Source organism: Lycium barbarum, chromosome 9, assembly GCF_019175385.1.
Source record: "Lycium barbarum isolate Lr01 chromosome 9, ASM1917538v2, whole genome shotgun sequence".
Lineage (NCBI taxonomy): Eukaryota > Viridiplantae > Streptophyta > Magnoliopsida > Solanales > Solanaceae > Lycium > Lycium barbarum.
The window spans coordinates 103,759,184-103,773,913 of record NC_083345.1 but is presented as its reverse complement, the minus strand read 5'-3'; the positions used below and the strand labels follow the sequence as shown (position 1 = coordinate 103,773,913).

Here is a 14,730-nt window from a genome sequence, read left to right as displayed (position 1 = left end):
TTATTGATAAAAATATTTTTTAGAAGCTTAATGATTCCCGTTGCAAACTCTTAAAACAAACCCACTCGTTTTCCTTTAAGTTTGTACAGAAAAAGATTCATACGACGACTTGAAACGATTTTTTTGGGGCTTCAGCCTACGGGTAATTCCCAGTTAAAAAGGCAAATTTTGTATCATCTACGAATTTCAGAAAAACTGACCAATTCCATACTCAACCTTTAAAATTGGCAGGGACCAGATTTTGGTAAAAGAAGTATACATACAACTCATTTTTCCTGAAGATTAAAACAAAACCAAGCTTTTACTTACGCGTGCAAATTTTGGGCCGAGAAAAAGGCCAAAAAGATGAGTATATACAGTCGAGAAATACTCCTTTGGACATATAAAAAAGTTATTTTATAACATAAAAACCAGATCGTAATATGAAGTTCTGGATAAGATTGAACGTATCAAAACGGATCGACCCGAGCCAACATATGAGTATGACATGAGCTTAATTCTATGAAAACCAAAGCCTCTCTTTACCCTTCACTTATGAAATAAAATATACTTCCTGTATATAAAAGGAGACTATTTATACACGGATATTGTAAATCCAAAAACTACGATACCCTATATATAAGGGGAACATATTCAAATTCCTTCCAAAAAATGATATGCAATTTACAAAATGACAGTTTCTTTTAAATGCGAGAATAAACACTAAACAAACAGTTCAAGCAAATACTCATACTTTTGAATTTGAAGGTCAATCGTATAGTACGGACCCTTAATACTAGGGTGCCTAACACCTTCCCCGGGTGATCATCAGAACCCTTACATAGAACTCTGAATTACGAAGTTTTTTCACAGTATTTGAATAAACTCTTTACCCCGGTTTTCTTAAATTCCTAAAAATTTGGTGGCGACTCTTTTAAAACAAAGTATGAAAGAGTACTAACGAGTTCGTAGCAGCCTTGTATGCCTTAACACCGCGTAAAAACCGAACCGTAACACATGTTTTGATGATTTGACAAACCTTACTCAAAGAACTAGAATACTACTATGTATCTCAAGGCTTGAGTCTCGGGGAAACAAATGAGGTATTTGGGCAAGAGATCTGGCCCTTAGGGGGAATACAAAGGATGTCACTTTGTCATCATCAAAAAGGGGAAAATTGATAAGAAATGACATGTTTTGATGACATGACACACCCTAAGGAACCAGATACAATTAGGTTTATCTGTCTGAACTTAGTTAACCTTATGATATCTCATATGCTGCTTGTCTAATATGCTCTTTGAAGGATCAAATGCTTGCCGGAATTGCTTATATATGAGAGACCAGATATGTTAATTCAGAAGGACCAGATGGGACTAGGTCTCCAAGCTGCTCAGCCAATAATGCAATTGTAGAGCTACTGATAGTGTATCCAGTACTTAAAACATGTTCGAAGAACCGATGAGGAACCAAGTTCCTCCAGATAAAGGTTCTGGTACATGTAACACCGAACTAGGCGTGAATATGTAAAAATATAGTGTTAAGATGATATTTTATCTATATGAATCCATTCTTGATGAATTCGGGTGGAAGATGGTTGTTTTAAAGTCAAACCAACTAGTGAAGTTCTTAAGGGCTCTTAAATTCGCCTAAGTTTTGATAGTTCTGTCTTCTAGGCAATTTTCATGAAAATGTGTTGTGAATTTGGAAAAACTTCCTTCATGAAAGTTGTAGATCTTTGAAATATATTTCCAACGGTAGGTCTCCCAGCCTAAACAAAGCTGCGTACAAAACGTTATGCCTGTTTTACTGAAGCCTGTCTTCGCTGGAAATTCTGCTTGTGTTATGGTGAGACGCTACGGGCCGTAACATGGATCCGTAACATCTCAAAAATTTCCAAAACTCTCTGGAAATTCCCACTAAGGGACGGTCCAAAGAACGGTCCGTAACACGAGGGACGGTCCGTCCTTTGGGGGCGTCCTTTGGCCCGTTTTCACCAGAAAAATATAAATAGGACACTTGTTATGTTTATTCCTCCACTTCCTAAAAAACCCTAAGGACGAAAATCATTCCCCCAAGTCTTCAAATCAAAGGTAAGGGCATCCTTAACATTACTAATTCATTCTAACATCAAATCCATGATTCTTAACATGATTTTTGTGACCAAAACCTAGGGTTTGCAATATAATTCTTCCCAAAGTGATTTGTTAAACCTTGTTTAACAAATTAAGGTATGTCTCCCTTTTAAAAACCTTATTTTGGATGTATGTCTATTTTGAAAACCCTTTTGACTATGAAGGTAATTTGTATGTCTCTTTTGAAAATCCGTTTTGACTATGAAGGTGATTTGTATGTCTCTCTTTTTAAAAACCTTATTATGGACATATGTCTTTTTCTCGAAAGTTCTTTATTGAATAAAAAGGGTGAACTTTTCATACAAAACCCTAATGATAAAAAGGGCAAACTCTCTTGAAAGAGCGATTCTTTATAAAAGCATGTTTTGAATGATATGATGAATTAGTTTTACGCTCTTGAAATCTATTATAGGTTTGATTAATGGTTAATGTGTGTGAGGGGACAAACCCACATTAAACCTAGATTGTAACAAACCCTACATATGTATGTGATATTATGAATGTTTTCCTCTGTAGGAGATGCTTAATAATGATGGTTAAGGGTTGGTAATGATATTCTCACTGATGAATTAGGACGTGGAATCTTTCGTAAAGAAGTTATACGTTTTCAAAACATTCTTTGAATTGATTTATCTTTACGATATGGCATAATGAACCTTAATGGTAAATGGTGATGTGATTACCTTGGGATGAATTGTAATTCGGCTTTTATGCTATGAACTCTGTGGATGTGATTTTGCCTAGCCATTCGGGAGGATGAGTGGTCACCGGGGTTTTCATATTCCGATGTGCTTACGCCTAGCCATTCGGGAGGATGAGTGGTCACCGGGGATTTCATATTCAGGTGTGCTTACGCCTAGCCATTCGGGAGGATGAGTGGTCACCGGGGTTTTCATATTCCGGTGTGCTTACGCCTAGCCATTCGGGAGGATGAGTGGTCACCGGGGTTTTCATATTTTGGTGTGCTTACGTCTAGCCATTCGGGAGGATGAGTGGTCACCGAGGACTTCATATTCCGGTGTATATATGCCTAGCTACTCGGGAGGAAAGGTAGTCACTATGGATCCTAGTGTGGTAATTGCCTAGCCATTCGGGAGGAGGAGTGGCCACTACCGGGTTCGCTACCCGGGGTGTGATTCAAGCCTAGCTATTCGGGGGGAAGGATAGCCACCGCTGGGTTCGCTACCTGGGGTGTGATGTATGCCTAGCTATTCGGGAGGAAGGATAGCCACCGAGAATTATATGTTCCGGTATAAGGAACCATGCGCGATATGATTGATTCTTGGGCCTGTATTGGCATGTGTGATATTCTTATTCTCTCATGGAACTGTTGTTGACAATCATGATCAATTTGAAAGGCATAATTGAAAGTTATAAATTGACAAAAGGCTTTGTAATCGGTTTTGATAATTCTTATTGAGATACATATGCTGAATACCAGTTTTTATATCGATTAATGGCTTTGTAAACTGTCTAACAAATGATATTAAGAATCACAAAGTGGAATGACTGTTTTTTTTATACTATCCTTTCAGAACTGATTTCTTTATGTATTACTATATTTTATTTTTATAATACTCGTTGTCCCCGAGGCACTCACTGAGTACGAAAGTACTCAGGCATACCATTGTTGTTTTTTATGGTATGTTAGGTAACGGAGAAGAGCAGGTTCGTGATACTCTCGACGCTTTGGAGAACTTGCTGCTGCTGTTGATTTGGTGAGCCCACATCCTTGTTCGTGGGACACTTCCTGTTTCATTTACTATTCTAGATTTCCGGGCTGCGTCCCGAAGTTAGGTGATTGTTGTGTCTCTTAGAAGCTCCATAGATAGTGGTCAGAATTGTGGGTAGATTGTCAAAGTCTCGTACGACTTACTGGGTGGTTGCCACGTTTATGACTATTACTTATATTAGACTTCCGCTGATCTTATTTCATAATTATGATCCTGATATATGCAGTTATTTATAACTTTGTTTAATTTAATAAGGAAAGATTATTAAAAAGAAACTTGATGTTACATTTATTTTATAAACTGCTGGAGGTGAATGTTGAACCTGGCGGGTTCAAGTGTTATTATTGCATTGTTTAGGTTTTTCTGATGTTGTTCATGACGTCGGATGCCGGTCACGTCTAGGGTGGGTTTTGGGGCGTGACAGTACAGAAGCTGAAAGTCCAAATCCACAGTTGTAAGTGAGCGGCTGAAAAGTACAATGCAGCTGTATAGCGGTACCTCATCAAGGCCGACTGATTAACGGTCCAGATTTCATAAATGGTCATCTCTACTCTCTCTCTCTCTCTCCGTGCATATAAAGGCATCATCTTCCAAGAGAAGACTCATTCGTGCACAATAAAAAATTTCTCCATCCAAAGTGTAAGTCTCCACTTTTCAAGATGTTCCTCAAGAACAGAGCCAGAACAACTCGAAGGACCAAGTCCAGAGCTGAAGATGTTTTAGGCCCTTAGGTTGTTGAATCTTTGTTCTTTTGTGCTTAAAATGTAAACCTACTCTTCTGTGAAAAGAAGTTGTTTGTAGGTGTTCAAAATTCTCAAGGTTGTTTCCACAAGCCCTTGAGTGGTACACTAGGCTAGATTTAGCTTGATTGTAGTAGTGTGTGGCTAGAGTTAGTCACTGTGTTGAATTCTCAAAGGGTGCCTTTGAGTGGTACACTAGGCGGGGGTAAGTCTAGGTGTATTATTGTGCTTGGCTAGGGGTAGTCAAGGGTGAGGGTTGAATAAGCGTTATTGTAAGGGTGAGAATTATGGGAGTTAATTCCTAGCTTACGATAGAGTTGTAACCTAAGTTGCTCGGTTAGTGGAGTTGAAATCCTATAGGGGTAGGTCATGATTTTTAATCCTTTGAGCAAGGAGTTTTCCATGTAAAAATCTTTGTTGATTCTCGTACTGCATTGCATAAGGTAGCTGGTACACGACCAGGTCCCTCATATACTGTTTGGTGGACACACGGCCTGCAACAAGAACTATATTCCGAATCTTGGTCCTCATAGACAAAACAGGTAGAAAAAGACGGTGGGTCTTCTTGAGCAAAGAATATGGATGTAGATGAAGATCTATCCAAGGGAAGGAAAAATAGTTGACGAAGATATATCCTCCCAACTAAAGCCACCCCCTAGCTACAACTCCATAGGATTAGGTCATAACCTCCACGTTGATCACATTCACTTTAAAGTGCTTAGTCTCCTCCCTAAACTTATCCTTGTACAAATCTTAGAAAGTCGAGTTCCAATGATCTATTGTATATGATTGTAACCAAGGGTCTAGAATTGTACTTGTTAACATCAATGAAAAAACTATTGCATATCTTACTAGTGCCTAAGTTGTGTGACATGAATGCTTTCTTGACTTAAACAAGTGAATGTTCTTATTTTTTTGTATGCAATAGCCCCAGTTTCCATGAGTTGAATATTGCTTAAATATTAGTAACCATAATCTGGGGATTAACTCTTTAATGATGGCAAAAGGGGAACGATTGAACTGTGCTAACCAGCTTTAACATGATTAAATTTAAGTTCAAGTCGAAGCTGTGAATGTTTGGAACAGGTTGATGAAATAGGTTGATACATGGTACAATGAGCACAGAAAGACAGAGAGTTTGTCATCATCAAAAAGGGAGAATTTGTTGGCATTAGCTATACTAATGCGTATGTGAGTTTTGATGATTGACATATTTCATGATAAACAAAAGGTGAACAATGATTGATACCATCAAGAAGAGAAATCAGGTCTAGATACATGTGAGAATGCACAAGAATGATTGAACAAAGCTAGACAAGTGGTTGAATGTAGCAGAAGTTCCAAATAAAGAGTAATGTCTGAATGAGCAAGAATGCAATGCACATGGAACTAGTCCAATAACCTGATCTATTGTAAAGAGACAGTTGCAAGTACTACACATGAATCGGGTTTACAAACATGTTTCATTAGATACAGCCAAGCAAACAAGCACAGTCCAAAAGGAGAGAGAATGAGGTCACCTAGCCACAAAGTTGTTCAGTGTATAGCATGAATGAATTTCTTAATAGAACAACTAAACAAGGCAGCAAAGGGAGAGAAGATGAGGAGAGTAGATGACTCAGGAAGAGGAGAATTTCATTGAAGAAATAGAACAAATGTACAAAACATGTTCTATATCAAGAAGTCATTAGATGCAGAGGAGGAATGATCACAGGTCATCAGGTGCAGTGGATGAATGACCTAGAAGCGAAGACATTGTATAAAGAAGAGCTTAAGGTGATAAGAGGTGAGTTGACCAGTTGCAGACAAGAGCTATACAAATATATGAAACAAATCTGACAACATGTTCTAACCAATATCTCAGTAGCAGCTCAACATCAGAGGCAAAATGAAAGAGATTGGTGGAACATGTATATGAACATGTTCTAGCTCAAAAATGCAGATATTCAGAGATGGACGAACCAGGTGGATAAAACTGGTTCGTGATCATGTTCCAAACAAACCCTGCAACAACAAAGATTTGTAGAAGAATTATGGTAAAGACTTGGCGGTCAAGTATGAAATATTCCTTACCATAAATGTCGAGATTAGTAAGCCTTCTACAAGAAAAGAAGCCGACTCAACAACGCAAGAATCCAAGTACAACACAAAACCTTATTGTGTGTTATGGTCCAACAAGGAGAAGGTTTTGTTACCGACCTGCGGAGCTACAATTGTTATAATTACCCAAGTCTTACCAAGAAGAAGTTTGCGTACCCACAAAGAGAGAATTCAAAATATTGTGCGAGGAGAAGATTTATATAGCATATTCAAGAATCCAAGGTGGCGTCCCTAGTGCACAAAGAAGGATCGATGGAGTTGTTTTACTAAATAATATTTCCCAGTTCTGAAGTCTAGATTTGTGTACTAGGTTTATTCTATCGAGTTGTATCTTTATCCCTTTATTTGTAAGCATAAACGTAGTTACAATCCATTGTAACTTCAGGTAGGAGTTTACTACTTGAAGATAGCTTGCTAGTTAGTGTTTGGGTAGCAAGGCTGAGGTTAGGAATTAGGGTACAGAGTTTGTAACTTAATTTGCAGTTGGCTCACAATTGTAGTGGAGTTTGGCGTAAATCCCACAGGTTTGTAGGTCGTGGTTTTTATCGCCCTTGTAAGCCGGGTGGTTTACGTAAAAATATTGTGTCCTTTACTTTTCTGTTTGTTTTTATTCCTCAAATATGTACGTAGAACAGGTTAGGTAACGTGTTCTATCCATAGGCGAAAAGTAAGTAAACATTGGGACTGACACGTAAGTCGTGCAAAGCTAACAAAGTTAACTAGATGTAACGTCATCCGTTACAGTTAACTCTTGTAATTCTTGCGGTAAAGGTAGTTTGGTAGGTTTTTTTATTGGGTTACTTTTGTTACTTTAGTTTTTTGTTGGGTCATTTAGGTTCCGGACTCTTAATTAGAAGTGCATCATGTGGTTGAAGGAATCTCTCAAGGTTATTAATTGTTTAGGTACTCCCCCTATTCATTTTTACTTCTCCAGCATACTAAAATTATATATTCATTTTTACTTGTCCAATTTAGAAAATCAAAAGATAGTTACCCTTTTGTAACTAATTTACCCTTATTATAAATTATTGAGTTAAATAATTCAAGGAATTGTTAGTTGGTGCACAAATTTTAAAATATGTTTGATTATTTCAATTATTTGGCGATTTATAATATTTAGGGGTGATATAGTATAATTATCATTTTATTTATTGCTCCTTAAGGGTTTACCAAATTAAACATGGACAAATAAAAATGAATGGAGAGAGTATTATTATAATATTTCTCTCAAGGTATTGATTTTTAGAGGTACCTCAAAATTATAGGAAGAAAAAACATCATTGGATATGGAGAAGTTCCAAAACCCAGAAGAATCTTTCTATTTAGAATGATTTTCTGAATATTAAATCTCTTATTGAAGATGAAGAGAAGTGGAGAGGTAGTAATGGTGAGGACAATTGCATGCAAAGTATGTGATGGGTAAGCCAATTCAAGAGATTTTTAAGAATATGTCGAAGAAGGTAGACAAAAAACAACTATAAGCAACTGGTAAAGAAATATTTTTCTATTGAAAGTTTTCAGGTCTGACATATATAATGTCTAGTTATGGAACTTAATTTCATGTATGATCCATTAATTAATAATTTATTTCTAAAATTTGAATTTAATGTTGTTGCTCCAACATAATTGAGAATCAACAAGAAAGCAACAATAGAGCTAAGTTGTAAATGGCAAACCAATTAGAGAAATTTTTAATCAATGGTGTTATCATTTAATTTTGTAAATATTGATGAGACATTATTTGACATGGTTACTTTTATGTAAAGGGCGGAAAATATGGCGAACCACCATAAATGGCAACTATTTTTAAGACTCGCAAGAAGGGTAACACAATTGTTGATTCTGACAATCTAGAAACACATGTGTTTAATTAATTGAATATGTTTTTCACTTTTTGTTACTATAGGTTCTATAGAAATCCCTCTATATATTTGTAGTTTAAAATCAAAAAATTGGTGCAGTTTGAATCGTCCTCTCTTCCTAGCATAAAGAATGTAGAAAAATACTTTGATTCTCAAACTCATAGCCGTATTTTTGACTTTGGAGGTGGAGTAAAGGCAAAATATTCGAAAGGTTGGATTCCTCAAAAGCTAAATTATCTTATTGGCTAAGCTACGTCCAACTCGAGATGAAAAACAATCATTGAAGGATCGCATGTCTAATGTATAAAATGAGATGAAAAACTGAAGCAATTAAAAGATTATTATTAGCTCAACACCCTAATTTTTAGCCTCAAACATTAACTATTTCAGAAGAATGACTATTTTGATCCTTGATTATACCAAGTTAGCAATAACTTACCAGAACTTCAACCTGTTTTGATGATTTACGTTCATGTTCTTATATATCATTTAGAGAATTTATACTTCTGTTGATTATTAGTTTTTGCTTAACATACCAAAGCTATTAGTTGTCAATTATTTTTCCTTAAAACAAATTTTCTTGATTGGTTAAATTTTGAAGTATGAGACATACTCCTTGTCTTGAGAAAATGGATATGCCATGCCATCCTTATGCAACTATGATTCAAGTAGAAGTGACCTACTTATTTAATTTGTTTCTGCAAAATTCACCTGATACTAGGCTCTGTGAGTGTTCTCGCGGATTATGTAACAATGAAACACGAAAAGTAGAATACCTTCAGGAATAATTTCAAATATTTATAAATGGGTCCAGATACTACTAAAATCAACTTTTTCCTACACAAAATATCAACCTCAAAATTGACCTCAAGTGTAGGTCGGTTAGGGGCGGGTCGGAATTTTTACCGACCTCATGAGGTCGCAAAAAACTGATCTCATGAGGTCGGTATGTATTTACACCGGATTCCTTGATTATTAATTATACCGACTTGAGGTCGCTATATTAATTTGTTTTTCTTATATAAAAATATTACTGACCTAATGAGGTCTGTATATTAATTTTATTTATTTAATTTTAATGTAACCGACCTCATGAGGTCGGTTTATCCAAAATTATTTTTATTTATTTAACTTTTCTGACCTCATGAAGTCGCAAAGTTATATGAATATATATTTTTTGAAGGTCGGTATTTTTCAATTTCTGAAAAATGAAACTCAAGAATTGACCTCATGAGGTCGGTTATTTCAATTTTTGGAAAATTATTGCAGAAAACGACCTCATGAGGTCAGTTTTCTGTAGAAAAAGTGACAAAATTTGGTTGTTTGCAGCTGCTCACTTGCCAAAATCAAGATAATTTTATATTCAGCTAAAACCACCTCAAATAGCTGCCAACAATCCACCAAACTACAACAAGCACATATACTAATATTCTACAACCTGCACTACATCAAATTCAACTCGAAACTACTTCAAAGTTGAATCAAAACGTCATTCATACATTCACAAAAGAATTTACAGCTGCACAAACATCCACAAAATATTAAACTAGTCTATATTAAGTTAGTCTACAACATTAAATTACTTCAACATCCGCAAACATCCACAAAACACTCATACAATTCATACAAATCCACCAAAAGGTGCATAAGTTAGCTTACAACATTAAGCTTAAACCGTGCCGTTATGTGTTTGATACATGATCCGCATCATCATCCTCACCACTAGTGTGCTCATCTACAAGTTGATGTTCTTGATCAACCACTAGACGCCGTGACCTAGATCGAGATTAGGGAGGTTGAGGACGGGGGTTTACGAACATTATGGGGACACGGGAAAATCCCCCCTCTGAAGCAAGTAATGCGTCTAATTGTGCTTTCATACCAGTAAACTTCTCGTCCCTTCGCCTATCCCTGGCCTCTGCAGCTTGTAGCTGCTCGTCCCTCCCCCTATCCCTGGCTTCCGCGGCCTGTAACTGGCTAGATAGCTTATTCATCTCCTACATGAGAAAGATATGTATGATAATAAACTTTATTATTTTTCTTCATTTCTTTGTCTTTTGTTCTTGTCTAATTGATTCTACAACTCTGAAGTTTCTTATGTTTTAATTCAGAATGAGATATTCCTAGTGTTCTAAAATAGTCCTTTATTTTAGTCTTAAGGAAAAAAGACCATCTGTTATATTGAAGAACAGATCTAAATTTAGCCAAATTAATAACTTGGGTTTGTGATAATTTGTAAACTACATATGCTTGTGACAAGTAGGATAAATAAAAAAAAATGTGAATTTTCTTACTAATATTAGAAAGTTACTTTTTTATAGTCGAAGTAATGTGATTTTTTATTTTTATTTTTCTCGAAATTCCTTTCTGGATATTCCTCAATGTCCCGACTATTAGCGGAACGTGAGAAGCAAATGATTAATCATTTGTTTCCGCGATCTTCTGATCCATGGCCATAACACTCACTTTATCCAACAACTCGACATCATTGGAAGAACCTATGCCTACTGGAATTTACAAAATGCTCGATTTAACATTCTGTAAGCTGTACCAAACCTAGTAGCACCGCCAATAGTCTCAAGCCACACTTCCATTTGTTGTTGTGTAAGTTGTGTGTTAGGTGGTTGAGTACGATGTAACCAAGCCACCAATTAGAAAAGGTTCAAGTGTCATTGCATAGTCAACAAAAGCAATGACACCATCTGCAAATTCTTCCCTCATCCCCCCTCGGCCAATATTTGCCCTATCATACATCCAACTAAGATATTCCATCTACACAAATAACAAAAAATTTAAAATTGTTAATCCACAAATTCAATGTTCAAAATATTTCAAGGTTCAATTTAATTCGATTCAAGGTTCAATGATAATCTAAAGTCCAATTTATCCATGGTTTCAATCTAAGGCTCTTGAACAATGTAGTAAATCAAGGTTCAAAATAACTATGTATTACTCAGTTCTAATCATTAAAGGTTCATATACTGTTAGCATGCCATTTTTTAAAGTGTAGTGAACTTTAAGTGATCAACTCCATAAGCTAATGTATCTTCTGAAAATTTCTCCTGCATATTCATTTGTTTGAAGACTACTTCCACAGTTGAAGCAATTTTAAAGGGCATTAGGAGGTTTTAAATACATACTAGTTGGATGATTTCGTACTGCTAGTAGGATCTAGAATTGATTGTGAAAAATAATTTCCTTGTTCTTCCAGTTTGTTGAACCATACAATTTTCTGGGTGAGAAGTGCTCTAGCTAACAAGTTCCAGTTAACAATATTCTTTCATAGACGAGTAACAGTTCCCTTCCTGCCATTGTTTTTATTGCCTTTCACTCAGATAAAGAGTAATCATTGACCAAAAGGTTTGAAGACTCAAAACTAACAATGTAATTAATTAAAAGTTCAAAACTTGGACTAAAATTAATCTAACAAAACCCTAAAAAAAAATTGCATATAAACTACCAATGAACTAGAATCATAGGCAAAAAAGTTAATTAAACTAGTCTAATCTAACATAATAAGCATTACTAATATATAAAACACCAAAAAAAAAAATACCTTCAGGTCGGTTTTTCTAGTAAGAAGTGGCCTGGACGACGGGCGAAGGGCTAGGGATTCCCGTGGATGGTGGGATGTTGCCATCCGTGTTTTGTCGGAGCGAGAGAGAGAGAGAGAGAGAGAGAGAGAGAGTGAGAATTCGCAATGGGCAGAAAGGGAGATTTTTATTAAATTTACTGACCTCATAAGGTAGGTAAATTTAATAAAAATCTTGACCAAATTTGGATTAAATTACCGACCTCATGAGGGTATCTTTTATTATTGTTTTTATTTAAAAGAATACCGACCCACCTCACGTGGTTGGTAAATGTTTAAAAATTATAATATTTTAATTAAATAAAAAGACCTAAAGAGGCCGGTTTTATAATTTGATTCTTAACTATCTCAAATAGTCACAAAATTCACAGAGGAGGCGAGTACAAGCAAAAATATGCCTGAGGGGGAAACTATCGAGGAGTCGAGAGAAATCCCTCCAATCTGGACCTCCCTATTTGCTAGTAATCGAAGTTCTAAAAATGGGATGAAGTTAACTTACATACCACCGGAAATAGTTGAAGGAAAACCTGTGGCTCAACTTGAACAGGAGGAAATGGATAGTGAAATTCGAAAATGGTCGAGTGCTCTGATTGTATATGTAATTGGGGAAACGCCTGGGTACAATTACATGCTAAGATATGTTACACAAAACTGGAATAAGGTGGCTGAACCTGAAGTGTTTCTACATGAAGAAGGCTATTATGTAGTTAAATTTCAAACACTAGCAGATATGTATGAAATCCTTTACTCTGGCCCTTACACGATTAATAACAAACCCATGGTGCTCAAGCCTTGGACTGTTGATTTTGATCTAAGCAAAGAATTCCCTACTGAGATTCCCCTATGGATCACAATGCCTAACTTACCAATGAGTTGTTGGAGCTATCAATCACTGAGTCGAATTACTAGTACCATTGGCAAGCCGTTATTTGCTGATGAATGCACCTCTAGGCAAAAGAGAATCTCCTATGCACGAGTTCTTGTTGAAGTCAATTTCACCAGACTGTTGCCTGATGTGCTGGAGTGAGTGAACCTAATGGAAGGAAGTTTGAACAGGTAGTCACTTATGATTGGAAACCGGAATACTGTAGCAAATGCTTGAAGATAGGTGATTGTTGCAAACTGACCCCTGCAGTGGAGAACCTAGGATTTCAACAGCTTAGGAGAAGAAGAAGGACCAGAAGAAATCAGCAAATCGGACCACTGTAGGTGAATCAACCACCTAAACCTGCAAATGTAGTTCAACAATGGAGATCAAAAGAAAATGCAGAGGGTAAAGCACAAATGAATACTGTGCAAACTGGGGATGAACAAGCTAGGAAGCTAAGTGCTGATGAGTCAAAACAGCAAATAGCTGAACCAAGCATGTTGAATCAGGTGACTACTCCTCAACAAGAGCCCCCAGGGACTCTGACTGTGATCAACAAGCAAACACAAGCTGAGAGGGCAAGTCCTGAATTATCTTGCCTAACAGAATTCCCTGCTCTAGGATCTGGTGGATACAGGGCAAAAACAGGACATCTGAGAATTGGAGAATTGGTGATTGATAACCATAAGCTCACTGGCATAAGTGGGCAACCTATACCTTCTCAATGACCTGGTTGGTGTGGACTGTGAGGGGCATTAATAAAACGTACAAGCAGAAAGAGTTACAGCTATATTTAAAGAATAATCACATCAAGCTTGCTGGCCTGCTTGAAACCATAGTTAAGGAGACTAGGGTGAATAAAGTTTATAAAAACATTATACCATGATGGGGACTACAAAGCAATTATCAAGATGCTGTCAGTGGAAGAATATGGCTCTTATGGGATACTAATATTTACACAATTGATGTAATAAGGACTGAAGCTCAATTCATACACTGCCTTGTGAAGGGGAGGTTGGATGGATTTGAAACACTAGTCATTATCATTTATGGATACAATATAATAGAGCAGAGAAAGAAATTATGGGAGAGCCTTGCTGATATCTCAGTAAGTGTGACTAAACCATGGTTGGTAAGTGGGGATTTTAATGCTATGCTCTACCCTGAGGAAAGATTGTTTGGTAATCTAGTTTCCTCAGCCGAAATCTTGGATTTCTCAAACTACATACACAATCTATTGCTGAATGAACTACCATGGAAAGGAGAATATTATACACGGTCTAATAGACAACAAGGACCCGATAGAATTTATAGCAGAATTGATAGGGTGTTTGGCAATGACCTTTGGATGATGAACTGGGGATCCGTGTGCACTGAATATGGACTGCCCCTATTTTCTGATCATTCCCCAATGCTGATTAACATTAAAACTGTCAAATGGAATGTGAAGTCACCATTTAAGTTCTTTAATGTGTGGAGCCAACATCAAAACTTTGAGCAGATTGTAGCTGAGACATGGAGCAAACAGATGGCATCGCAAAAAATGGAAAACATATGGAAAAAACTAAAGGCACTCAATCCTAAACTAAAACAGCTGAACAACAATGACTATAGAGGTATCACGCAACAAATTGAAAGGGTGAGGGCTGAACTTATGTCCATACAGGAAAGGATGAATATGCAGTATACAAATAGTCTACTAGAGGAGGAAAGGATAGCTG

The 14,730-nt window shown here is 36.6% G+C and overlaps 1 protein-coding gene across 1 annotated transcript; it reads left to right on the top strand.

Moving 5' to 3' along the window:
• Positions 1-12,535: 12,535 nt before the first annotated feature.
• Positions 12,536-13,168, top strand: LOC132612097 (uncharacterized). Its single transcript, XM_060326438.1, has one exon. The coding sequence runs from the start codon at positions 12,536-12,538 to the stop codon at positions 13,166-13,168; it is 633 nt and encodes a 210-aa protein (XP_060182421.1).
• Positions 13,169-14,730: the final 1,562 nt, after the last annotated feature.